General features: G+C 43.9%; 1 protein-coding gene across 1 annotated transcript; it reads right to left on the bottom strand.

The window, feature by feature from the left end:
* Nucleotides 1-7,140: 7,140 nt before the first annotated feature.
* LOC142408687 (vitelline membrane outer layer protein 1-like) lies at nt 7,141-12,801 on the bottom strand. Its single transcript, XM_075499295.1, is given in 5 exon segments — nt 7,141-7,429; nt 8,155-8,250; nt 8,916-9,101; nt 11,767-11,921; nt 12,742-12,801. Coding segments are annotated over 5 exon segments (786 nt in total).
* Nucleotides 12,802-23,582: the final 10,781 nt, after the last annotated feature.

Here is a 23,582-nt window from a genome sequence, read left to right as displayed (position 1 = left end):
AAAGCCTGATTAACAAGCAAGAGTGTGACACTGTATCTCATTCAAGGGAGCCACCTCCGAGATAACTCACTGATAAACGTCCAACTGGGTTTTAAAGTCTGGGAGGACAGCAGTGGATTTCTTACACCTCTAATAGGAGTGAGACTCAGCAGGTACTGCTGGATAACTACTTAGCACCGTAGCATAGGTGTTAGAATCTCACATGGAAAGTTGCAGTCATTTGGTGAGACTTGAAAGGAAATTTTTTGTCACGTAGATCATACAGTAATGACTTCCTAAGTTTATGTCTTTCTCACTTATCCCCTATTTTATACATGTGTAACTTCACTGACTCCAGTGTGACCCAGAGGAGAAACACAGTTATGTTTTTTCATAAAACACTGAAGTGTTCCCAGCTGTTTGTTTGCAAACACCTAGAAATAGAAGTGGTATTATCTTCACTTAGCTACTACTTTTCCTGAGATGAAAGTCTCCTTTGAAATTAAGAAGAGCTTTGTCCCTTTGATACTGCTCTTGCTGGTAAGCACACAGAAGTTGCTGTTGCAGTGAAGCACAAACACTGTAGCTGGCAGGAGTCAGAATTTATTTTTTATTTTCTCCTCAGAAAAGAAGATGTTCAGATCAACTTTTAGAATATATTTCATGTTTTCCCATTGACAGCACTCCCAGCCATGTTGTGGATGCTATAGCAATGAACTAGATAATAGAGCTGGTCTTATTTGATAATCACAATATTGGCAAAAGCTAAGAAGGAAAGTTGCTTTCTAAATTACTTCTGGTTATCTCACCATAAAAAGTTCACTGACATGAAAAAAATTGCTGGAGCAAGGACTGAAAGGCATTCTAGATGCAATGTCAGATTGGGGGATTAATTTTTTAATCTACTCCTACTACTTGAAAAAGTGCAATGGGTTAAAATATTTTTGATAGCATAGAGAGACATTGTCCTTTAGGGTATGAGTGGCCTTTTCGGGATTTTAACAAAGCCAGTCACGTACATTATTGTCAATGCACTTCTAAGTCATTCACAAAACAGCTGCAGAATGCTCCCCCTGAGAAAGAGATCAGCAGAAACATGAAGGGGATATCTCAGACCTGTTCAGGGCCTGATCCTGAAAAGATTCATGCAGTAACCTAACTTCTCATACTATCATGTTCACTCTGAAAACATTCTTTTCCAGACTGAGTTAATAAGCTCATGCAAGTGTTCTTGCAGCACCTTAACTTGTTTTTTGTGCTACACAGCCACTAAAGAGGCCACTGATGTCCATTGCGATGGTTTATGTTCATTAAGAAATGCACCAAACTACCACCACATCGCTGCCATTAAACTGGTTTTGAGTGATCAAACAGAAGTTGTTGTTACTCTTTGCTGGAGAGGCCCAGTTGTTAGTGCAGCCAAATGTCATCCAACTAGCTGAACTGTTGCAGAAGGCATCAAACCTTAGCAGCTATAGAGAGTCAGTCTGTGTTGTAAGGTGCTATGAGGTGATTGAGGTCTACCAAGTTTTGCTCTGGTAGGAGATGGAAAGCGCAGGAAACATGCACCAAAAGAGAAAGTCTCTAAGAAAGGTTCCACTTTATCTGCTCAAGAGAAATATGGTTTTTATAGATCTGGTGTTGCCACCTTGCTGTTGATTGTGTTTCTGAACTGCCAGACAGCTCATTCATTCTCACCAGCTTTCACTGAGTTAGGGAGGTACCTTCTACCCCCTCTTCCTGCCAGGACAACAGTTTCTAACATCATTTGCTAGAGCCTGGCCTGCTTCGGGTAGGCTCCATTTCTGCAGAGATGGAGACAAAGCAGGCAGGTACAAACCATGCCACAACTTCTCAGACAAAAAGTTAAGATTCGAGCACAATACCATAGATATGCAGTCCTGTGCAACAAGGGCATACACACAGGCTCAGTGTTGCAGGAGAGGATGGAAGCCAGAATTCAATCCTTCATGAATCACCTCTCCAAAGCCCTGCTGTTTTTCTTTTCAAGACCCATAGGTTAACATTCTCTGCTACTCACATTCTGTAGCAATATTTCCAAATAATTATACGCAGAAAATTCTAAACCAGATGTTTTCAGTTGTTTCCTCACTGGAAATCATGCTAGTTAATTAGAGTTGGCTTTAAGAGCTAGCAAAGGTAACTATGACAGATTGAGCATGAGCTGCATGGTGCACATCTCCATCGTGTATAGTATTAACGATCATATGTAGCTAAAGCATCTTCATATGTTTTCTCTGCATCTCACAAAAACAAGTAACTTAAGCTTCAGAACACCTGTGATGGATGGAATACTTATTTTCCTCATGCAGTGGGAACAACACAGCCTAAAGGCTAAGATTTCTGAGGTCAACTTTTTAGAAGCAGTCTCAAAGCTTGGTTCACTGGAGCACCACTAACAGCGGGTTTGTTCCGGATCTGATTCAGTCTTATTCAATAGAATTGACTTTTAAAAATCACTTCTGGAAAGCTCCAGACCTGCTGCTTCTGCCGGCCTCCCTGGCAGCCGTGCCACATGTGTGTGGATGGGTGGAAAACTCCTGTTGGCCTTCCACAAGCCTACTTATCCTCCAGCCCCAGAATTGCCACATCATCAGTAGATGCAGGGCTAATTCTTGCTTTGTCCTTGGTCTTGCCACTGGTCCCAGTTGTCATCCCACAGGAGCTGGCTGGCAGCTCTTTGGCAACACGTTCCTGACTCCTAGATGTGCCAGGGCCACACAGTGACTTTTTGAAGTCATGTGGATGTTAGCTACTCAGTTTCCAGCTACGCACAGTTTCAGCCCCATCAGTTCCAGCACACTTTGGTGATGCTTTTATACCTTCATTTCAGTTGGAAGAGATTTATTCCTCCACCCCAAGTGCAGTAAATGGTTGAGACCTGCTCAGCTCGAGCTTCTAAATTGCAGTCCCACCCCATCTTTTCTATATATAACCCACGTTTTGCAAGCAGACTATCAGAGGCCTGGGTGGAAGTATTCCATCAGTGTTCAGATGACAAAAACATCCCCATTTGATTTTGAAGTTGTGGATAAATACATGAGAAAGTACGTGAAGAGGAGGCGGTATTCTATTTTCCAAATATTTCTTGGAACAGGTCTTGTTTGGAGTGTCTATTCACACACCGATATGAAGCTATGTTACACCCGGCACAACAGGGAAGCGTAAAAGGTCAGTTTTGCTGATAATGTCAATAATTCTTCCCCTAGTACAACTTCAAAATTTAACTGAATCATTCATTTGCAGAGAAGAAGCAAATGTTCAAAGTATTCCAGCTTGGCCTACCCTCTGGAGAAGAAATGTGTGATACAAAGTTCAAGTTTTTCAATTGTCTACATATACACATACATACACATAAGAAAACAGGCACTGCTTCTTGAACAAATCACTCGAAAGAAAAGTAATTCCTTCTTTAGGCACTTCAGCTCACCGATAATGGCCATTCCAAGAATTAACTCTCTTAGAAATCAGCTCTACCTGGAGAACATAGAAACTACCAGACCTCTTTCCCCACACATAACTGGCTGCACACACAACTTAGATTCACATAGCATATCTTTCCAAGACACACAACTTATTCACGTGCTGAGAAAAAAAGCACTTGAAATGTCATGTTCCCTCATTTGCTGGTGACACTGATCATACAATATTGTAATACAAAATACTTGACGATTTTTGCTTGTCCTACTTGCTCTGGTGTAAGATGACCACTAGTTGGCCCTCTAAGACTTTTGTGAAGTGCATGGAGCTGCCTCTACCTGAGCAAAGGGACTCCCCAGGTTTTGGAAGATGATGCAGATAATGTCACCATGATTGCTGTTCACTTTCATTGAATGAAGCCTGTTTTGTTTAGATCAGTGCAGCTATTTTTATTTTTATGTTCTCAAATATCACCTCACTAATTGTACGGGATGGTCAGTTTGCAAGCTAATCGATCCCTATCGCATAAGAAAATGGAAGTCAAGCAACTAGATACAAATTAAGATATGTCCATGTGTGGGGTTTGCAAACAGTCATTTTGGAAGGTAAGTTTCTATGTGGTCACTGTTAACCCCAGTTAACTGTGATAGCATCAGAAATTAGTTTTAATTTAATTTAGTTCCGCTTGTTAGAAAAAGGTTGCTACTTCGGGGGGGGGGGGTTGCTACTGAGTATCAGAGCTGAGGGATTTGAATGTTTACAGAGAGCTGAATATATGACAAATAAGGATTTTTTCAGAAATTCCCAAATGGAGATGGAAGTTACAAAATGCTTCCTTGAAGCTAATAATCCCTTGTATTTCAAGTGCTGACTGGGCTGGTTTTGCAAAATAAGCATTTCTTTAAAAAAACAGTTGCATATTTAAAATGTCTGCAGTCAACAGGAGGACAGAAAGCAATTAAAGGATCACTTTTAAAATACCAAATTATAAAAAAACAGCTTAAAAGGTTAAGAAATAAATCAGATCCTGAGATTAAATAAGTCAGAGATATGCAAATTGGCAGCAGAAGGTCTGGTTGGAAAGTTTCATATTAATTTTTTAAAAATAAAATCATTCAAATCCAGGAATCTTTCTAAGATTTCTTCTTGCATTACTGAGGCTTTGGTAAGTGCTTCACTTGAAGCAACTTTGAATGATGTCATTGGAGATGCACCAGTTTACCCCAGCTGTGCCTCAGGAAGACAGGAAGCAATACCCTGTACAGTACAGACAGAGCCAAGAAAAATGTTTTATTCTCTGCCTGGTTGCAGTAGATGCAATCAGTCCTGAGTTCTGTATGGCTGGCTTTTCCACTCATCACCCATCACTTGGAAAATTCCTGTGTTGTCAAAAATGGGGACTGGGAGGCAAAATGACACAAACATCATGAGAAATTGCTGTGTGCTCCAAAGGCCAGCATTGGAGAACATTACCAAACACCAAACATCCAATGATTGCTGTTGGCTTTGCCAATAAAATTCATACTCATCACTCCACTGACTCAGAGAAATTTTTTATTGCAGCAAGCACTAGATATTGAGCACTGCCAGCAGAGAGAGTACACGGAGTTAGACAGACCAGTGATCTACTCAAAAGCAAACCCCTGATTTTTTTATCAAAACCCTTTTAACCAAAGTACATATCATGTTTGTTCTATTCTTTTGCCTGCTATATTCCACTTCTCTTAAAAGAAAATAGAGTTATTATTTGAGTATTTTTTGAGGTAAGTGACAGGAAGAAAATTTCACATGGATGAAGAGCCAGAGTGGTGATGGCTGCTGTGTATATGCTAAGCAGAGGATGTGAACTGGCAGAAGGAACCTCTGCCCATCAGCTCTGTGCTGCTCCACATGGCTGTGGTCCTGGACACGACACCCCCACAGCCCAACCAGTCACCTAGAGAATGACAACACCATGCCCCTACCTTGTTTCAAGTACACAAAGATGCATAATGCATTGCTTTGAGGGAATAGCAACAGCTACACTTCCTAAAAGGTTCTCAGAGAGGCAATAAGACTTCTTGAACTCTTGCCAGAGAGGCCCGGTGGCTCAGACATTAGGGCACTGTTGTGGTTTAACCCCAGTTGGCAACTAAGCACCACACAGCCGCTCGCTCACACACACACACACACACACACACACCCCCGGTGGGATCAGGGAGAGACTCGGAAAAAAAAGTAAAACCCGTGGGTTGAGATAAAGACAGTTTAATAGGACAGCAGAGGAAGAGAAAATAATAATAATAATAATAATAATAATAATAATAATAATAATAATAATAATAGTAATAGTAATAATAATAGTGATAATAATAAAAGAATGTACAAAACAAGTGATGCACAACGCAATTGCTCACCACCCGCTGACTGATGACCAACCAGTCCCCAGGCAGCGATCGCTGCCCCCCGGCCAGTGCCCCCCAGTTTCTATACTGAGCATGATGCCATATGGTATGGAATAGCCCTTTGGTCAGTTGGGGTCAGCTGTCCCAGCTGTGCCCCCTCCCAGCTTCTTGTGCACCTGGCAGAGCATGGGAAGCTGAAAAGTCCTTGATTTAGGATAAGCACTACTGAGCAACAACTAAAACATCAGTGTGTTATCAACTTTATTCTCATACTAAATCCAAAACACAGCACTATACCAGCTACTAGGAAGAAAATTAACTCTATCCCAGCCAAAACCAGGACAGGCACAATAATGATCTCCAGGCACGATTTTTCCCCAACTCGAGAGTACATTCTTTACATCTAGCACATCAGGACAAGGTAATAACTTCAAGCTTCTCCAGAAAATTGGAGCATAAAAAATGGATGAATGACATAGAGTTTATTTTTAGTTTGGATTCTCCCCATTCTGTTTAGAGCATGAAGCCCAGAGGCAACAAATGAAAAAACAAATCCCATGAAAATGAGTTTTGCATTAACAGCTAGGTGAGCCAGTGGAGCACATTACAAAGCAGCAACAAGTGAGGTTTGGGGAGCTGCAGTCCACCCAGGTGGCACGATAGCCACACTGAGATGAACGCTCAGTGTAAGCACACTTTCTAACCATGTTTCCTAAGGCAGGAGCTCACGTATGAGCTAACAGATTGCTTGTTAAAAACATGTACAAATCTTGAGGCAATTAAAGTTAGGAGTGGGCAATGATGCCAAACCTTTGATGCTTCTCATGAGCCCACCCAAATTTCCATTTCAGCCTGTTTAGCTCCCGTTGGCCATTTTCTCTTTGGTCAGAAACCTCAAGTAGACTCAAAATAATATCCATTCTTCCCTGTCTGTCATGTCAACAGGTCAAGTATTATTTCAAACAAGGGAAAAATGGGCAGAGCAAACCTGAAAGAAACTCACCAGTCAGAGAAAAAAAAGTTGAGGAATCTGTTCCTCATCTCTGAGCAATTGTCAGAGATTGGGCATTTTCACAGTGATATACCAGCAGTTACATGATGTGATGATTCTTGTGAACATAATACACTTCAGTAACTGTGAGAAGCTATGCTAATGCAGTGGTAGCTGTAAAAGACATCATCATCTAAGGCATTGGCCGGTACAGCAAGATGCAAGCAATCAGAATGTCACAGGGATGTCCCAGTATAAAGCTAGAGCCAAGCTTTACTGATGTTTCATTTGCTGTGGGATGTGGGATGTGGGATGTGTAGGCAGTAATGAAGAAGGAGGAAGTGCTCATTTACAGCAGGAGAACTTCACATTGTTGAGCACTGTGTCATCCTGAAGCCCCTGTGGGGGCTCTACCTTGGTCTGGAGACCGCATATGTTGCAGCTTTTGCTCCATGGGCCAAATCTACCCCATGATAGTCCATCACCTACTACACAGTTGCTTCTGAGCATCAGCTCAGATGCTCAGATGCTCATTCAGAAGTTGGCTGCTGTGTCATCACCTCCTCCTTGGGACAGTGAGAAGGAGATCAAGTAGCCTCCAGGGTAAACTTGGAAGCTGGTCCAGGTACCCCACCTGACAGCAGATGAAGGAATATCTGGGCTCTGCAAACTGCTGGGAAGTGCTCCTTCTCCTTGTCATGCTGCCCTGAAGCTTAAGACTTCCTTGCTCACAGCAGTGACCAGCACAACGTCCTGCTGCAGTCTGGGGCCCCTTACTTTCTCCTTTTTTTTCTTTCCCTTCCAAGGGTGTACTTTTCTCTTTATAGATGTCTCATCAGAAAAACACCAGGAAGTCCGAGATTGGATAGTTATGGTTCTGGTGGAAACTCCAAGGACCGCCTGAGCACGTGTTTTATGATGCACCCCTGACCTGTCTGACAAGTACACACCAGGGAGCAGGGAGAGCAGACGCTCTGCTGTCCAGAGGCTGTTCACTGCAGCAGTGCCAGGGCTTCACCCAAACAGTTTCTAAATGTATGGATAAAAACCCCTTTTCTCACATGTGCCCCATGTGTTGCAGATTTCCAAAGAAGGACTCCATCCCTAGGACTATACTTTGGGTGTTCACAGTGCTCTGCAGAAATTTCAAGAGCAAACAGAAGGCAGTAATGTGAATTAACCATGTTTAATTACCCTAAAAATGAATGAACAAAAACCCCAACCACCTGTTTTAATTTACTTTATGCTACAGCACTATGCAGACAAAGCAAGTCAGAGAAGAGACCCCTGCAGATGATGACACCTATGGATATTTTGTGAGCTCGTGCATGACAAACAGGGGAGAAACCACAGTGTTACTCCCCCACCGAGAACTCAATGACTGAATCATCTGGACAATGCAGGTGTATGCCATTCAGAGCTGTGTCATCTCTTCCAAACTGGGAGGGCTCCACCGGCAGTAGAAGTCACACAGGGACAGAGGTAAAGGCAAGGGGGAGAAGACCCAGGAAAAGTCCTTTAAGTGCCAGTCATTAACAGTCCCAACTCCTTTCTGTAATGAGAAAGAGAAAATGTCTTGGGAAGCACATGGGAAAAGATGTCTGTCACTGGGAAACTGCAGCGTACCTACGTAACCCTCGTGACATGTTCTTCTTTGTGTTTTCTAACTATTTCTGTCCCAACATGTAAGGCAGAGACTCTGAGTCCCAGGAGAGACACTGGAGGAGGCTTCCTCTCTCCCTGGCTCCACCAGCAGATCTCAGCACTGACGTGGCTGCAATATCAGCCACATGCAGACCATGCATCTGCCAGCACACTTCTATCCAGACTGAGAGCAAAACAATTCTGGCAGTAGCTTTTTTTTTGCTGTATTTAATGGAAGACCTCTTGTCCTAAAAAAAAAAGTCATATTTTTCTTTACTGGTGTAACTGCAGTGGCAACATTTTCTGGACTAAATTTTTCAGAAGACTCATAGTTTCATGTACAGAGTACCATACTCAGGAAGGGGAAGAACTCTGCAGAAAGTCCTTAGACTCTGGAGAAAACCCTCCTGGGAGGTGGAAAGCTGTAGACCAGGGCTCAGGGAGAGGAGATGGTGGGAAATAGGGAGAATTTTACCTTCAGTGCAAATCCATTGGCATAGCCGTAGCAGCAAAATTGCCAACTCCTCCACTTGCCCCAGTGGCTTCCATTGGGCACAGTGAGGACAGAGGTGTATTCACGCGCCCCTGTGCTGGGGGTGCAGAGGGAGAGGAGCAGGATGAGGATAGCTGGCGTGAGGAGCTTCACCTCTTGCACTCTGCATCTGCTGAAGGAGAGCTGGTATATGGACAGGGGAGTTTATACCCTGCCAAGGCCACTTGCCTCCCCACCCAGTCCATTGACAAACACCATAGGAACAATCATTTCCACCCAGGCAGTGACACAGCACTTGCTGACCCGCTCACAGCGCCCATGAGGAGCTCCCTTGGGAGTTCAACAGCCAACATGCAGCAGATGCTGTGGCTGCAGGTGTATCCACTGTCACTGAACGGCTATAGCAAGACCTATGTGCTCCTTGCTGTGCTCATGGCAGAGGCTTAATATTGATTCCTGCTTCTGGCTATGCAGATACTTGGCCTTGGGGATGTTTGCCTTTTGAGAGAAACTGTCATAACCATTTTAGTTATTGCTGGAGGTCTGGCAAGACAGGTCAAACTATACGAAGAAACACAAGGGACCTGGTCTGGAGCAAAGTATAAGTAAACTCAAGCCTTGTGTCTCCCAACACCCTCTGTTGAATAGGATTCCTGGTAAGCTTGACATATGTGTTGGTTATTTATGGTTTCACCGTCTTTTTTCACTGTCACTTTTATCTCAGTAAAAAACATGGTGCTTTGCTTTGCAACAAGCTGAACTGAAGTTAGACATGCCAGGATGCCCACAGTGATTCTCAGGGACCACTGAGATAAATGCCATTGGGAGGGAGGCGGAAGGCAGGTTTTCCAGAAAGGTGATACTGAACTTGAGTGCACAGTCTTTGAGGATGCCACGATGCAGGGAGAGGTGAATTTGAAACCCTGGAGTTGAAAGCCTCTTAACATACAGATAACCAATGCTCCCTAGGGCCCTTAGTCAGGCTTGCAGGGTCTGGCAGAAGCTGTTTCTCTGTTCATGAGGCAAAGAGGAGAGTAAATTTTAGGAAAGTATCTTGAGCTTCAGCATTTTATATCAAGATGGGGTACCAAAACTTGAACTATCAGAAGACAAAGATTTTTCTCTCTTCTAGATTTCTCTTCCAATCTCTGCTCTGCTCCCGCTGTTCCTGTCCCATTAAAAGGCAACGTTGCCGTTCCCACCCTTGGCTCTGTACTCCCCTTCCACTTGTCAGTGCTCTGTACAGGTGGCAATATCTGCAAATGGAGATGATGGGAAGCTGGACGAGCCTTTCAGTGGAAGGCACCCAAAGAGCACAGCACATGATGGAAGCAGAGCCTGTTTTCCTTTTTAAACCAGGACTTTCATCTTACTTCTCCAAGGGGGTGTCAAAGCCCAGAGGAAACATGCTTTGCCCCACAAGCACCATGCAATCACAGCTGGTGAGCCAGGTGTGTTTGCTCAGGCAGGGTCACACGGTGGCAGCCGGGGACACCCAGACCCGCTCTTGGCTGCACATGAATGGAAAGGAGCAGAAGGAGTCAGAAAGAAATGGCTGGGATCTGGCAGTAACATCACAAAAGAAGCAGCAGGATCCCCACATTCATTTCTCCTTTGCTGGCCTGAAACCATCACCCTTGGCCGCTTCACCTCTGGCAGCAGTGATGCAGATCCACAGCCTGGCAGGAGCCACCTCCCCTCAGACTCTGCTCCGACCAGGAGATTCCCGTCTCTTCCCAGCCCCCGGGGGAGGATGCCAGGGCATGGTGAGCCCACAGTGTGACAGGGGAGCGGGGTGAGCCAGGAGAGCGGGGCGGCAACCTTCAGGGATTTGGCCATGAGAAATTACTCCTACGCACACTTCAGAGGCCCCTAAGAAAACTCAAGCCCAGGATGAGCACTGTCACTCTGGGGCTTGGGAAGTATAATTTTCTCCATTCATAACCAAAGAAACTACCTGGTAACCTGGGGTGCCAAATGTCAGGTGCCTTGGTTTGATTTCAGAGTACGTGGCTTAGATAGCACTTAATACGTACAAAGCAGAGCTGCCATTGATTTTTGCTACCATGTAATGGTGCTAATTTTGTTTGGATGCCTCAAAAAGTTTTCTAAGATCAGCTTACCTAAAATATCAAAAAAACCTCTACAATGGTGACATCCGGACCTCTTACTGACACATGTACCCTACCTTCTCGCTCCCTCTCCTGTATTTTAATATCTTTGAAATAATGCCAGAACAAAGTTTTAAAGAAAATTGGCAAACTGATGAATTTGATTAATAAAACATGACTACAGTAAAATGATGATGATACAGGATATTTCATTCTTTCATTATTCATCCAGCTGAATACAATCATTTTTGCAAGCAGAGGAGCATAAAAATTATGCCACTACTTTTCAGCTTTTATAAATACTTCTAAAATTTTAAAATAAACAGGTGAATATAATATTAAGTAGTACATTATTTTTATAAAATTATTATTTTGATGCTATGACATATTTAAAATCTATATGGAACATGGAAAATAGATTGATATCTATAACATAAGAACATATGAGATACACAATTTTCTTTATGTTATGATGTTATTAAAAAAAATATATATTAGCAGCTCTTGAAAATTAATTCATTTCTGATTTTTACCCTTGAAAATACCACACACTTAGAAATACAAACTTTATTTGGCACTGTTGTGTGTTGTCTTTCTCATATTCATGTATATTCTGCTGCCCAAAGGATGATGATCATTTGAGAGGCTTCCCAGACTGCCCAGCCTCTTCGTATAGCTTTTGAAAAGCACGGCAATAGACTGTGTAGTCATGCAAGACCACACCTGCTTCTATTTTCTCGCTCCCGTTTCAGTCTCCAGTGGCTCTGCTCTCCATTCACAGCCCACGTACCTCCACCCTGCTGCTCATGGTCTGTCAGGACTTCTGCAAGCCTGCGGAGATCCTGATGTATTTCATCATGGTACTCTTTGTCTGTGTTCTGAAAAAGGTCATGTATTAGGGTAATTTCTGGTTTTTAATTCTTTAAAATTGTAAAGATAGGGCATTTTTAAAACCTAGTAATTAATATTATTTCTGTGGCAGGCAGAGAAAATCAGTTCCTATCACCTCCTCTACTATGTGTTTTGTGGAATTCCCCACAAAAGATTAAATATACTCATTTAGAAAAAGTTTGAAGTTTCTTTTATCAACAAGACATAGAAGTAGAAATTATCATTGCATAGTAACTTTCAGCTATTCTTATTACCCTCCATCTTGGACATTCTTGCTCCCTTCTTTGCAGGATCCAGATCCACCGGAAGTTTCCAGGAGCAGGGACGGGTCTAGTATGATGGTTCGCCAAGGACAGAAACAAAGGACAAGCCTTGTACACTGACTTAAAACACACTTGAATCAGCCAGTCAGATATAAGCAAGAACTCCATTCCAGTCTGTGGAATAAAAAAAAGGTTTTCTCTAACACGAAATCTTCTTTGTGTGCTAAAAGGAGAGAACTTGCATCTTAGATTGAGGTCCAGGGACTACCTCTGCTCATAGATCATCTGTTAAGCTGCCAGCAGGTCCTCTGGGCTGGGGAAGTGAAAGCAACTTCTGGTGAATTAATTTTCTCTGCAAGTGAATAAAATCTGGAGGAAACTCAGGTGGACTGAAAACTGGCTGGACGTCTGGGCCCAGAGAGTGGTGATCAGTGGAATGAAGTCTAGTTGGAGGCCAGTAACAAGCGGTGTACCCCAGGGGTCAATACTGGATCCAGTCCCGTTTAACATCTTCATTAATGACCTGGATGATCAGACAGCGTACCCTCAGCAAGTTTGCTGACAACACAAAACTGGCAGGAGTGGCTGAATGCCAGGGGGGCATGCTGCCATCCAGAGGCACCTCAACAGGCTGGACAAATGGGCTGACAGGAACCTCATGAAGTTCAACAAGGAGAAGGGCAAGTCCTGCACCTGGGGAGGAACAACCCCAGGCACCACAGCATGCTGGGGGCCAGCCAGCTGGAAAGCAGCTTTGCAGGAAAGGTCCTAGGGGGTCCTGGAGGACACCAGGTTGAACATGAGCCAGCAATGGGCCCTTGTGGCAAAGAAGGCAAATGGAATCCTGGGCTGCATCCAGGCAAAGCGTCACCAGCAGGTCAAGGGAGGTGATCCTTGCCCTTTATTCAGCACTGGTGAGGCCACACCTGGAGTGCTGTGTCCAGTTCTGGGCTCCTCAGTACAAGAGAGACATGGACATGCTGGAGAGAGTCCAATGAAGGGCCACGAAGATGATTAAGAGACTGGAACATCTATTCTATAAGGAAAGCCCAAGAGAGCTGGGATTGTTTAGCCTGAAGAATAGAAGGCTCAGAGGGGATCTTATCAATGTCTATAAATACCTGAAGTGAGGGTGCAAAGATGATGGAGCCAAGCTCTTTTCATTGGGGCCTAGGGACAGGACCAGAGGCAATGGGCACAAACTGAAACACAGGAGGTTCCCTCTGAACATCAGGAAATACTTTTTTGCAGTGAGGATGATTGAGCACTGGTACAGGTTCCCAGAGAGGTTGTGGAGTCTCCATCCTTGGAGATATTCAAAAGCCATCTGGACATGGTCCTGAGCAACTGGCTCTAAGTGGCCCTGCTTGAGCAGGCAGTGGAACCAGATGACCTCCAGAGGTCCCTTCAACCTCAACCATTCTCTGACTCTGTGATTCTGTGAACTGGAAGAGAGAAGTCAACAGAAACAATAAGGCAAGATAAATATCCATGAAGATAATCTCAGTGATGTGTTTTGAGTGAGCTGTAGGAAGGGTTGAAGGCATCAAGTGCCCAGGAACTCAGTAGAGGAATGGAGGTAGGCAGCATCCACCAAAGAAGAAGTCAGTAAGTACAGAGGGACAGTTTTGGCTGAATGACTGTGTGTTTCTGTGTGCTCCAAGCCATTTTATACTCCTCCCACTCTGTTACCAAGGTACTGGTTGGCACCCATCAGCCCTCAGTAGCCATGTCCCTCAGCAGCTCTAATGTCCAAAATGGCCATTAGAATTAGGTATAAATCGGTGTAAATCACACAGCCTGGCTCTGTCAAACCTCCTTCACCTGCAGCTTGGGATGAAGATGAGACACTCCACAGGTAACTGCATCCTCCAAAAGAAAACATTATCTCATGGAAATAGTACATCAGCAAACCCAGAAATCACACCTATTGCCAAAGAAACATGAAAGGGCAATAAAGAATCTTCTATTCTATGAAAGTATGAATAAGCAAAGGGCTGTATTATTTAGAAACAAGAGGTGGGATTCTGAATGAACGTAGACGTCTACAGTGCAGACATCTCCATCTGAAATAATCACCATGGGCTCCCTTTATAGCAGCTGAGAGAGACAATATGACGACAATAGAGAGAAACAGATACCTTCACATGAACCTCTCCCTAAAAATACCCATTCCTCTCTGCTGACTACAGGGAGGCATGATCCCCATCTGGACTAGTCTTATAACCTCAGTCTCTTTTTAGGCTTTAGTAGGCTAAAAACAGTAGTGCTGAATTAGAATTAGTTTTCAGTAATATGGGCAAATGTTTAAGAGAACATGAGTAATCAAATTATGTGCTGTCTGGTCCTCATTTTCTCATTTGCTAAATTGACTCAGATTAATAGAAAATAGAATAGCAGGAAAAATGCAAGTGAGAGACATCAGAAGTGAGACAAGAGCCAGGATTTTCTAGATGCTTGAGCAGAGAAAGAAGCTTTACAGCAAACAACAGACTAAGTATATTTGGAAACTTGGACAATTTAGTTATCTTATCCACTAGCTGAGCATCCATTAGTGGTTTTTTAACGCAGAAATTACAATCTTTACAGTTTCTCTCATTTTTTATTTCTGTATTACCAATAGACCTAACTTCCTTCATCTATGAATTATGTATGTCTTCTTTCTATAGCTTTATTCTTTATTTGCTCATTGTAATTTTTGTTTACAATGATTAATACTGTTTTAACACATTCTTGTGAAAGCGTAATTGCCCTGCAGTGGGAGCTCTCAATTTCTTTCAGGTCCCAATTCCTGTCTGGGAGCCAGCATGCCAAAACTGCTTATTTTTGCCGGAGAGTGCCACAGAACAATCTTCCCTGTAAATGAATCCGAGACAGAGAACCTAAAGAAACGTAACACGACAGCTCAACCATGCCTGCAGCCCTAAGGCAAAATCAGTCCACACCTAAGTGTTCCTGAAGAATGAAGGATGTTTGTCCAACCTGTGCTTAAAAACCTGCAATGATAAACACACTGCAGATCTCTTAAGCAAGACAGTCTTAGCTCAGCTGTCCTTACTGCTGGACTGGCTCTCCTAACATCTGCTGAAAAGTACAACTACTGGTTTTTCTTGTTCATAATAGTATATTATGAACAAGCATTTACACACATGAAGACTATTTTCACATCCCTCTTCAGTCTTGTCTTCCTACTAAATAATGTCAGTTCTTTCAATCTTACAGTTTATATTATTTTCTAGATCTGGTGTTTGTGGGGTTGGTTTGGGGATATTTTTTTGCTTTCCTCTGTTGGCAGGTCTTCAGCTTCCTTGAATTTCATTGTCCAGAACTGTACCCAACATCCCACCTGAGATGAATCAAAATGCCAAGGAGAGAAAAAGGATTATTCAGTGTGGCTGGAAGGTTGCACTTTTGTTTAAGCATTCCAGTGCGATTCCTGTCATTTTCACAAGTGTGACACTGTTGTCTCATGCTCAGGTTATGATCTGCTGCACTCAGAATTGCTACAGAGGATCCCTGCCCTTTTCCTTCATACTAAATTAATTTCAGTATTACTTGCTGCCCATCATACCCACACAAGAACAGAAAACACATAAAGGGTCCACTTGTCATTGAGATCTCATTGTGATTTCCACCTGCATAGGATGGCCAGCAAGCAAATCAAATATCCTTAAGAAACCTGTTGAGCAGAAAGAAAGCAGAGACCATGGCCAGTAATGAAGAAATTGTTTTGCTCATGTCTCATAGTTGTTTACACTCTTTGCACTGAGACATTCACTTCTTTTCCTCAAGGCTGTGTTAGGGGCCATAATCAGCAGGAAAGGAGGTTCACAAATAAGGACTAGAGAACAGTAGCTAAAAAAGTAGGAGTATCTGCTCAGGCAGGATTGTACAATGGCAGCTGGGGATGGAGAGAGGTGCTGTCTGGCTGCAGCCCAGGTGTGCTGGAAGGAGGTGGAGGGAAGCTCCAAAGAGAACAGCTGGGACCTGCAGATAAAGCCAGAGCAGACAACTCAGTCCATTTCTACCCAGGATACAGGACACTGTCGCGTGACAACAGAAACCAAGGCATTGTTTCATTTGGTACTGACACTTGACTCTTTCTGAAGGTTTAATCCTGCATATGCTGTTTTCTAGACCTCTCATCATTTTTGCTGGTCTCTTCTGCACTGTACTCAGCTGGTCGCACCTGTTTTGAACAGTATTTCAACAGAGACCTTGCCATTGCAGCATGATACTTGAAAGGTGGAAGCTTTCTACTTGCTTATTTAGTTAAAATGCCCAATTAGATAGCAAAGGTGAGACCGGCACCTCTCTTCCTGTGGAACTGCTGCCTCACTAGTCACTGTCTCTCAACTCTCTTTGAAGGTAGCTGTTCTCATGTCAGTGTAATACTTTGCACCTGTGCTTATTTTTAATTCTCTCCCATCCTCTAGTGTCTTCTGCATCTCCCAGGTTGATGCCATCTATAAATTTAATAAGCAAACTCCCTATTCTACCGTGCAAGTCATTAATAAAAATACCAAGTAATTCCAGACCCAGAACAGTCTCCTGTGGAACATGGCTCGGTATATGTTTCTACAATTAGATCAGGCTTTTGACATTTTTTACCATTGATTCAAATTGCTAATTATAAAAAAAAAAGAGACAGACTTTCCTGTAGTGCAGATTTACTGACAGCCAGAGACCAAATGTCAGTTTACACCCACTGCAAATCTATGACTATATCTTCAACTAAAGATCACTTCACATATGAAAACTCTAGCAACTTATTCTGAAAATGCATTGGGAAAAGTTCTCAGGGTTAGCCTTAACCACAGTCACAAGGCTGTTCAGTCCCCTGAAAATTAGTGTTGTGGCATATCTAATATGTTCAAAGTGATCCATTCCCCTGCTCCATGTCAGGGTCCTACTCCCCTGGCTTTATATATTGTGTACATGCTAGCACATACCTGGGCTTTCTTCTCCAGTAAACCAAGTGGTTCCCTTGGTGGGGACAGGCTGCCACCAGCTACAGCATATTCTGCAGTGGGATGCAGATCAATCAGCACTACGGAGGCAAGCCAGTCCCCACCACCTGGCCGTGGAAAGCTGTCTGGTGCTAACAGCAATGCCAGCAAGGGTACTTCAGTCCCAGAGTGTCCCCTGCAGAGAGCTGGGACCTCACAACTGCTCTTGTCACTGATGTCACCTTCCCAAGCTCCTAGTGGTGGATCTTGACCATCCTCGGTTCCTTTCCTCCCCCTTTAACTGCCCTGTGGAAAAAGGCAGCATGTGCTGTGGCTGGGTTTTGGCCAAGGTGGCTATGCATGCTAGTTCGGTAATGCCAAGCCAAAAAGAGCAGATTGAGGTCTACTCAGGGTTGGGGGAAGGAGGGAGGAAGGAAGAAAGGAAAGAAAGAAACTGTGCCCAAAGCTCTGAAAAGAAAATTTAATATATGTAGATTATTTTGATAAATACCAGATCATTCAAAGTATACGGGTTTTTTTAAAGAGGGTTTTATTAGCAGATCCTGAGCACAGGTGAAGGGGAGGATTAAAAGAAAGGAGAGGACATGTCCCTGACATCAAAATGTCTAAAAGTGTTTAATATATGTAAAGGCTTTTTTCTTATATAAAAACTTTGTATCTCCTAAGCTGATTCAGGTGTTGGTTGAAAATACTTTAGCCACCACTCTGAGATGCATGCTCATAAACCAAGCAGGTTGCACCCTGGCCTATGCCCAGAGCCAGGCAATGCAATGGTCTCTACCATACTGCATGTTTTGACAAAGAGTTTTGAGACCATCACCCTAAGATGAAGACTCATGGGAGAGAGGCCATGTTCTTACAGGAAACCTACATGTGGTATTACAGTCCCTTTCCACTCTGGAGCAGGGAAGAAATACTTGATGGTCATCTGGAATTACCATGGGGAATTACTACCGGCCACTGCAGCCTGAACATTTGCACTGATGAGACAACTCAAGGAAAAGTCTTCCCTTTCCCAAGAGCTCTTCACAGGCAATCATGCTGATCCAGAGAATTTACTGTGAAACAGACCCTGTTGTCTACAGTTAGCCATCCACCTCTGGAAATGACGCTGCAAGGTATATTGACCCAGCAAAGCATTTAAGCACAGCATTAATCTTCTGGACTTCATTTATATTCTTAAAGTTCAGCAAGTGCTAAAGGGCTTTGCTGTACTTAAGTTTGCAGCACCTTAGAAGCTCAGACCTTCAATTAGCAGCCTTCAAACCACAGTCCCAAAGCCCTCACCACTGACCAGTGGATGCTGACCTAGAAGGCAGCCCTCATCCTGACACCGCTTCAGTTCTCCTTTGTCACAAAATGGTGTGAACCGCAATGGTCTGGACCCAACAGCTGTGCTTAAGGATCTGGACTTACACCATGTGGGAGGCTCTGGACTAACCAGAAGATAAATCATGCATGATCAGCAACTTTGCTGGTGAGTTACTCTGGGGTCTCTGTCAGGAACAGATGACTATTGGGGAAATGCTGGTTAGGCACAGATTAACCCAAGATATCCTATACCTGGGTGTAGTTTGGAGTGAAAACAGGAAGGCTATTCCTTCTGAGTTATGAATAGGTATTTCTTCCGTGGTTTTGAACCTCCTATCTGCTTGGCTTCAACTCCTGCAAATGCATTGATCCGAACCTCCATCTGTTGCCTCACCTCTGTCATAAACATCAAGAGCAAGAGTTGGTAACCACCTGCAAACAATGGTAGCTGTTTGGGGCATGATCTATTTATTATTTACACTCTGTTAAAACCCTGATCTGAAAAAGTCCAGTTATTTGCTTTGGGGGTTTCCACAGTGTTCTTCACTGAGGTATCCAAGGGCTCCACAAACATTAGTTTCTCTTGTGAAATGAGGGAGTGACATTTCTCCATGTAATAGTCCAGGCACCAAGGTGCATAGACTAAAGACAAAAGAACCCATCCACTCTGAGTACCAGATTTCCTTGACTAGATTTCAGGGTTTCAGGTATTACACAGGATATAATAAATCCAAGGCAGAGCTAAAACTGCTTGTAGAAAACTTTGTTCTCCAGTTGAGACCCTCGTGTCTCAGTGTAAACAACTCAGAAAATAACCAAAGATAAGGAAACCATCTGTGAATGGCTGAAGTGATCTACATTGAACCACCAAGGGAGGCACGACAGAGGTGCCCTAGGCAGCATTCACACTCAGCAGCGGCTCAGGCTCCAGTCCCCAGGCCCTGTCTTGCTGCCCAGTCATCTCAGACTGACCATATCCAGACCCTGGCTCCCTGACGTGACTCTGAAGCCAAGATCCAGTCCCCCTTGCAACATTTTCTGCTTTATCCCTTGCTCAAAGCCTTGGAAAGGAAAGGAAAAGAGGAGCAATTACCCCAGCATCATTAAAAGTGTTGCACTAAATGGGAACATATGTGCCACATCCTACTAGTTCCTGCTCTCATGGGTGAGAGCTGCAGGGAGCAGGAAAGTCCTGGGGAGGTAGAAAGAGTAGTGAAGAGGCAAACAGAGGAGGTGGATGTCTCTCTCCTTGCACCTAGGTACTGACCATTAACATGGACAGAAGCAAGGGGAGGCCAGCACAGCCACAAGAAGAAGACAGGGGAGCCGCTGCCAGCCTGGGAGAGGGCAGCATCCCCCTGCCCACAGAGCTCTGCCAGCCGCAGGACCCTCTCCCACCCCCTTCCCCAGCCATGTGCATTCATGCAAGCCCACCTGGAGAAGGCAATGCCGGCTGGGACATTGGGGCCAAAGTGCTTGCTGCTAAGAGGAAGCTTCTGTTCCAATGGCTTGCTGTAGCTCCCACATCTCCTAATCTGGGGTGCTTACTTGCAGCCAGTCGTTGGGAGGGGAGAAGAATTGCTGTGGAAGAGATGTTGTGGAATCTTGCATCCTAAGAAAGGCAATGGCTTTTCCTCACCCTAGCTCCTACCTCCAGTTTCAGACCATTTATGCCTATTTTTTCCACATTTCCCATATCTGGTTTCTGGCTCCTCTTTATTTGATTTGGGAACTTCTGACGCTATGCTGTCTGTGTACAGCACAGGTAGTGCTTCAGGAAAAAGGGGGCCTGTGTCTCTGCTTTCTGTCCAGTACCAAGACAGGTGTATCAGGCCACAGCTGCTGTTGCAGCCATAATCCTTCTCTGCTCAGGGCTGAAGTATACCCAGCAGAGATGGAATAACCAGTCCACTTAACGCAATTGCTGCCAAGGCTCATCTGCATAGGTGCAAAATGCATTTTTTTGTCACATTTAATGTTCACACTAATTAGGGATGATAATGAGATGTGGGGAGGGAATGCATATGATGGATATTTTGTCAGACTTAGCATTGTTCCAACATGTTGCTGAAAAGTTGACTTTTTACAACAGTGCAAAACAATATATTTTTCCCTAGCCTCCTTCTCAGAAATGCCTGAACTTGAAGTTTTACAGACAAGTACACAGCACAAGAAGTTTCACCACAAGGCTTTATGATATGGCAAAGCTACAACCAACTGAAATTCATTGGAAAGGAAGACTTGGGCAACGTAGTCAGGACAGCTGTTCTTCCTGCCTTCCACAGTTTCCTCCAAGTCCTCTACTGCTTTTGTAAGTCTCAGATGAGGTTGGTTTTTTTTTTTTTTTTCTGCAGAAGCCACTTACCCACATCCCTACCCACTATAAGTTGCAGTGGACCGGTGCTGGTTTGTATCACTCTCCTCCTGGCTGAAGCCAACGGGCTCAAGCTTCCCAGTCCCCTCCTCTCTGGAGTCACTGTAGAGCAGAGGTACCTCCCACACTGATGGGAACTTCCGGTCTCTGAATAGGCTTAAAATTTCTGTGTGGGTATGAATGAAAATCACCTGCCCTGAGAACTTCTCGCAGAGAGGCTAGGTGCACGTGAGTGACATCTCCTCTTTATACATGCTTGTAAATTTATATGCATGTATTAAAAAAGGGTTAAATGCTCCAGCAAGTATAAGTTTGTTTAGTCCCCGCCGAAGCCTGCCGCTCTAGCTGTCAGTGAAGCATTAACAGAGAACTGGTGATCTGAACAGGGTCTTGCCCATGGCATGTCTCCTACAGCAGCCCAAAAGGAAGCCCACTTAACTCTTTCTATTTGCTGCCACACACAGGTTTTCAGACGGCCCCAAGAGTTTCTTCTCATGAAAGACTCATCGTGACTGTGCCAGGCTCTGCTTATTTATCTCACTGCTCTAACCTGAAAGAGTCTGCCTATATGCACTTGCCAGTCATGCTGCTCTTGGCATGTCCTTGAAACCTTGACACTGCTGTCTCCATTTCTTCCCCCCAGTGTTCATCCCTCGTAACATACTCACGCCAAACATGGGAGAGACCCTCATGTTCAGTGCAGGGACAAAGGGGATACCAGGGAGAGTGCCTGTAGGTTGGTCTGTGTGTCCCTGCCACCATGCAGGAGCAGCCATGCAGATGTAGGGGGAATGGTCTGAGGAACAGCAGGGAGAGAGAAGAAAGCAGACACCTCATTTTTTTCTTTTTATGGCATCGCCTCTGGGTTGAAGGCCTTTCTCAGTGACTCTCTTCACTCCTTTAGGTTTGTGTGGGCTGCAGCCAAAGGGCAGGTCTGGGCATCCCTGGCTGCCACTATGTGACCCTGCCTGAGCAAACACACCTGGTCCTTCAGCTACAGGCTTGGGTTCTTGCTTGCTTTCTTATTTCAGGCAAAAAAGGTGAGTGGCTTGATGAAAAATCGCCCTTTCTCAGCTTTTTGCTATGCTGTGGTCCCTTCTTTTTTTGCACTCAGATAAAACTCCCAGGTCCCTTTGGAGTGGGTCTTTGCATCCCAGTCTTGCTACATTTGGGCCCTTCAAAAAACATTTTCTTGCATCACTCTGCTGAGTCCATCTTGTCCTCAGTATTAAATTAATTACATAAAAATACTAAATCAAATTAATAATTGATTACTCATGCTACACTCATTCTTGAGTTTCCAATTTACCTCTTAGAGTGCCTAATTTTCTAAGTAATTTTAAAAAGGAGCTAAATCCCTCAAGCAATGCACACTGTGGCATCAGTAGAGTTGAAATTTGCAAATTCATGGCACAGACCTCCAACATCTGACTGGGGATCACTACTGTAGGAGAAGTAAGTTGCTGGTTTTAGTATGTACGTTTTTCTGTCCATCTCCCTCAAGCCATAGCCTTATCATCCTTTCAGAAAACTTTCCAGAAAAACTTTTGCATTGAGTCAGGTATTGCAACCACAAATGGAAAATTTCAGCACAAATGGCTATAGACTGGAAAAGCTACAAGCAATTGAAATCAGTCTTACAGAAGCAAACGGTAGGAAATCTCAACAGGGATTGCTAGCAAGCCTGTACGCAGCAACAACACATATAACTCTTCCTAGAAGAAAATGTTAGCATCATGCTGGGTCCAAATATCTTGCAGTTCCTCTTAAAAATTAAAATTTATTTCAGGTGGAACCCCAGAAGAGAATTTTGTAAAAAAAAAAAAAGTCGTGTGTTCAATGAGGCCTCTAACAGGCTTTAGTGTACACACAAACACTCAGTCTGTGCATGCAGCAAGGAGAGAAAACATGAGAAAATTAGGAAAGAGAAATACACTCTATCCATGAACAAGTAAAGCCCCTTACTCTTAATGTGCCTTTGAGCAGCACCATTCTTCTACCCCATAGCAGAGTTAGGGTGAGGTTAGGTTTAGGGTCAGGGTCCCAAGGTCCTCAGGGCTGGAAATCCCTCAACATCTTCTTTGGTGGAAGAGTTTAAAAGAGAGAAAACACTATGGTCTAGATAGTGTTTTCTCTCTGGAGACGAGATGGAATGACTGTCTGCAAAGACCTGAACTTGTTAATAGTGGTGAATAACTTCAAGCAATATTAGAAAGGAAAGGTTGAAACTAAGAAAACATTTGCCTGGAACAAGCCTTAAGTGTTGGGCGAGATGAGAAAATTTAGCTATTGCATGTCCTCTACCAAAGCTAGGAGATGCCCTTCTGTGCTGGCAAAAGGTAGATACAATTTTAACAGGAAAAATGTGCTATCACAATGACTGCTTATTTCCTCAAAGTGAGAAAAATGCAGTTATACACCACTTGCTGTGAAACTGTGTTCTCCTTGCCACCAGGACCTGCCTGTGTGCACCATTCCGGGGTTCGCAACCACAGAGGCATTCCTCGGTGGAAGGTTTCGTTCACCAAGTACTTAATTCTCCATTCATTTGAGGTCACCCTGGCTTTCACCCCTCTCTTCAGAACTGCAGGAAGCCCACCCCCAGGGCTCTCCATGGGGGCTGTGGGACAGTGGGGTGAGCGGAGGAGGCTGCTAATGGAAAACTCTGATATATGAACTGCCCGCCCTTCCACAGCCTTGTCTCAGAGACAGCAAGGACAGGTCACTGAA

This window comes from Mycteria americana, chromosome 1, assembly GCF_035582795.1.
Source record: "Mycteria americana isolate JAX WOST 10 ecotype Jacksonville Zoo and Gardens chromosome 1, USCA_MyAme_1.0, whole genome shotgun sequence".
NCBI lineage: Eukaryota > Metazoa > Chordata > Aves > Ciconiiformes > Ciconiidae > Mycteria > Mycteria americana.
The sequence above is the reverse complement of the archived record's forward strand: the minus strand, read 5'-3'. Positions and strand labels throughout refer to the sequence as shown.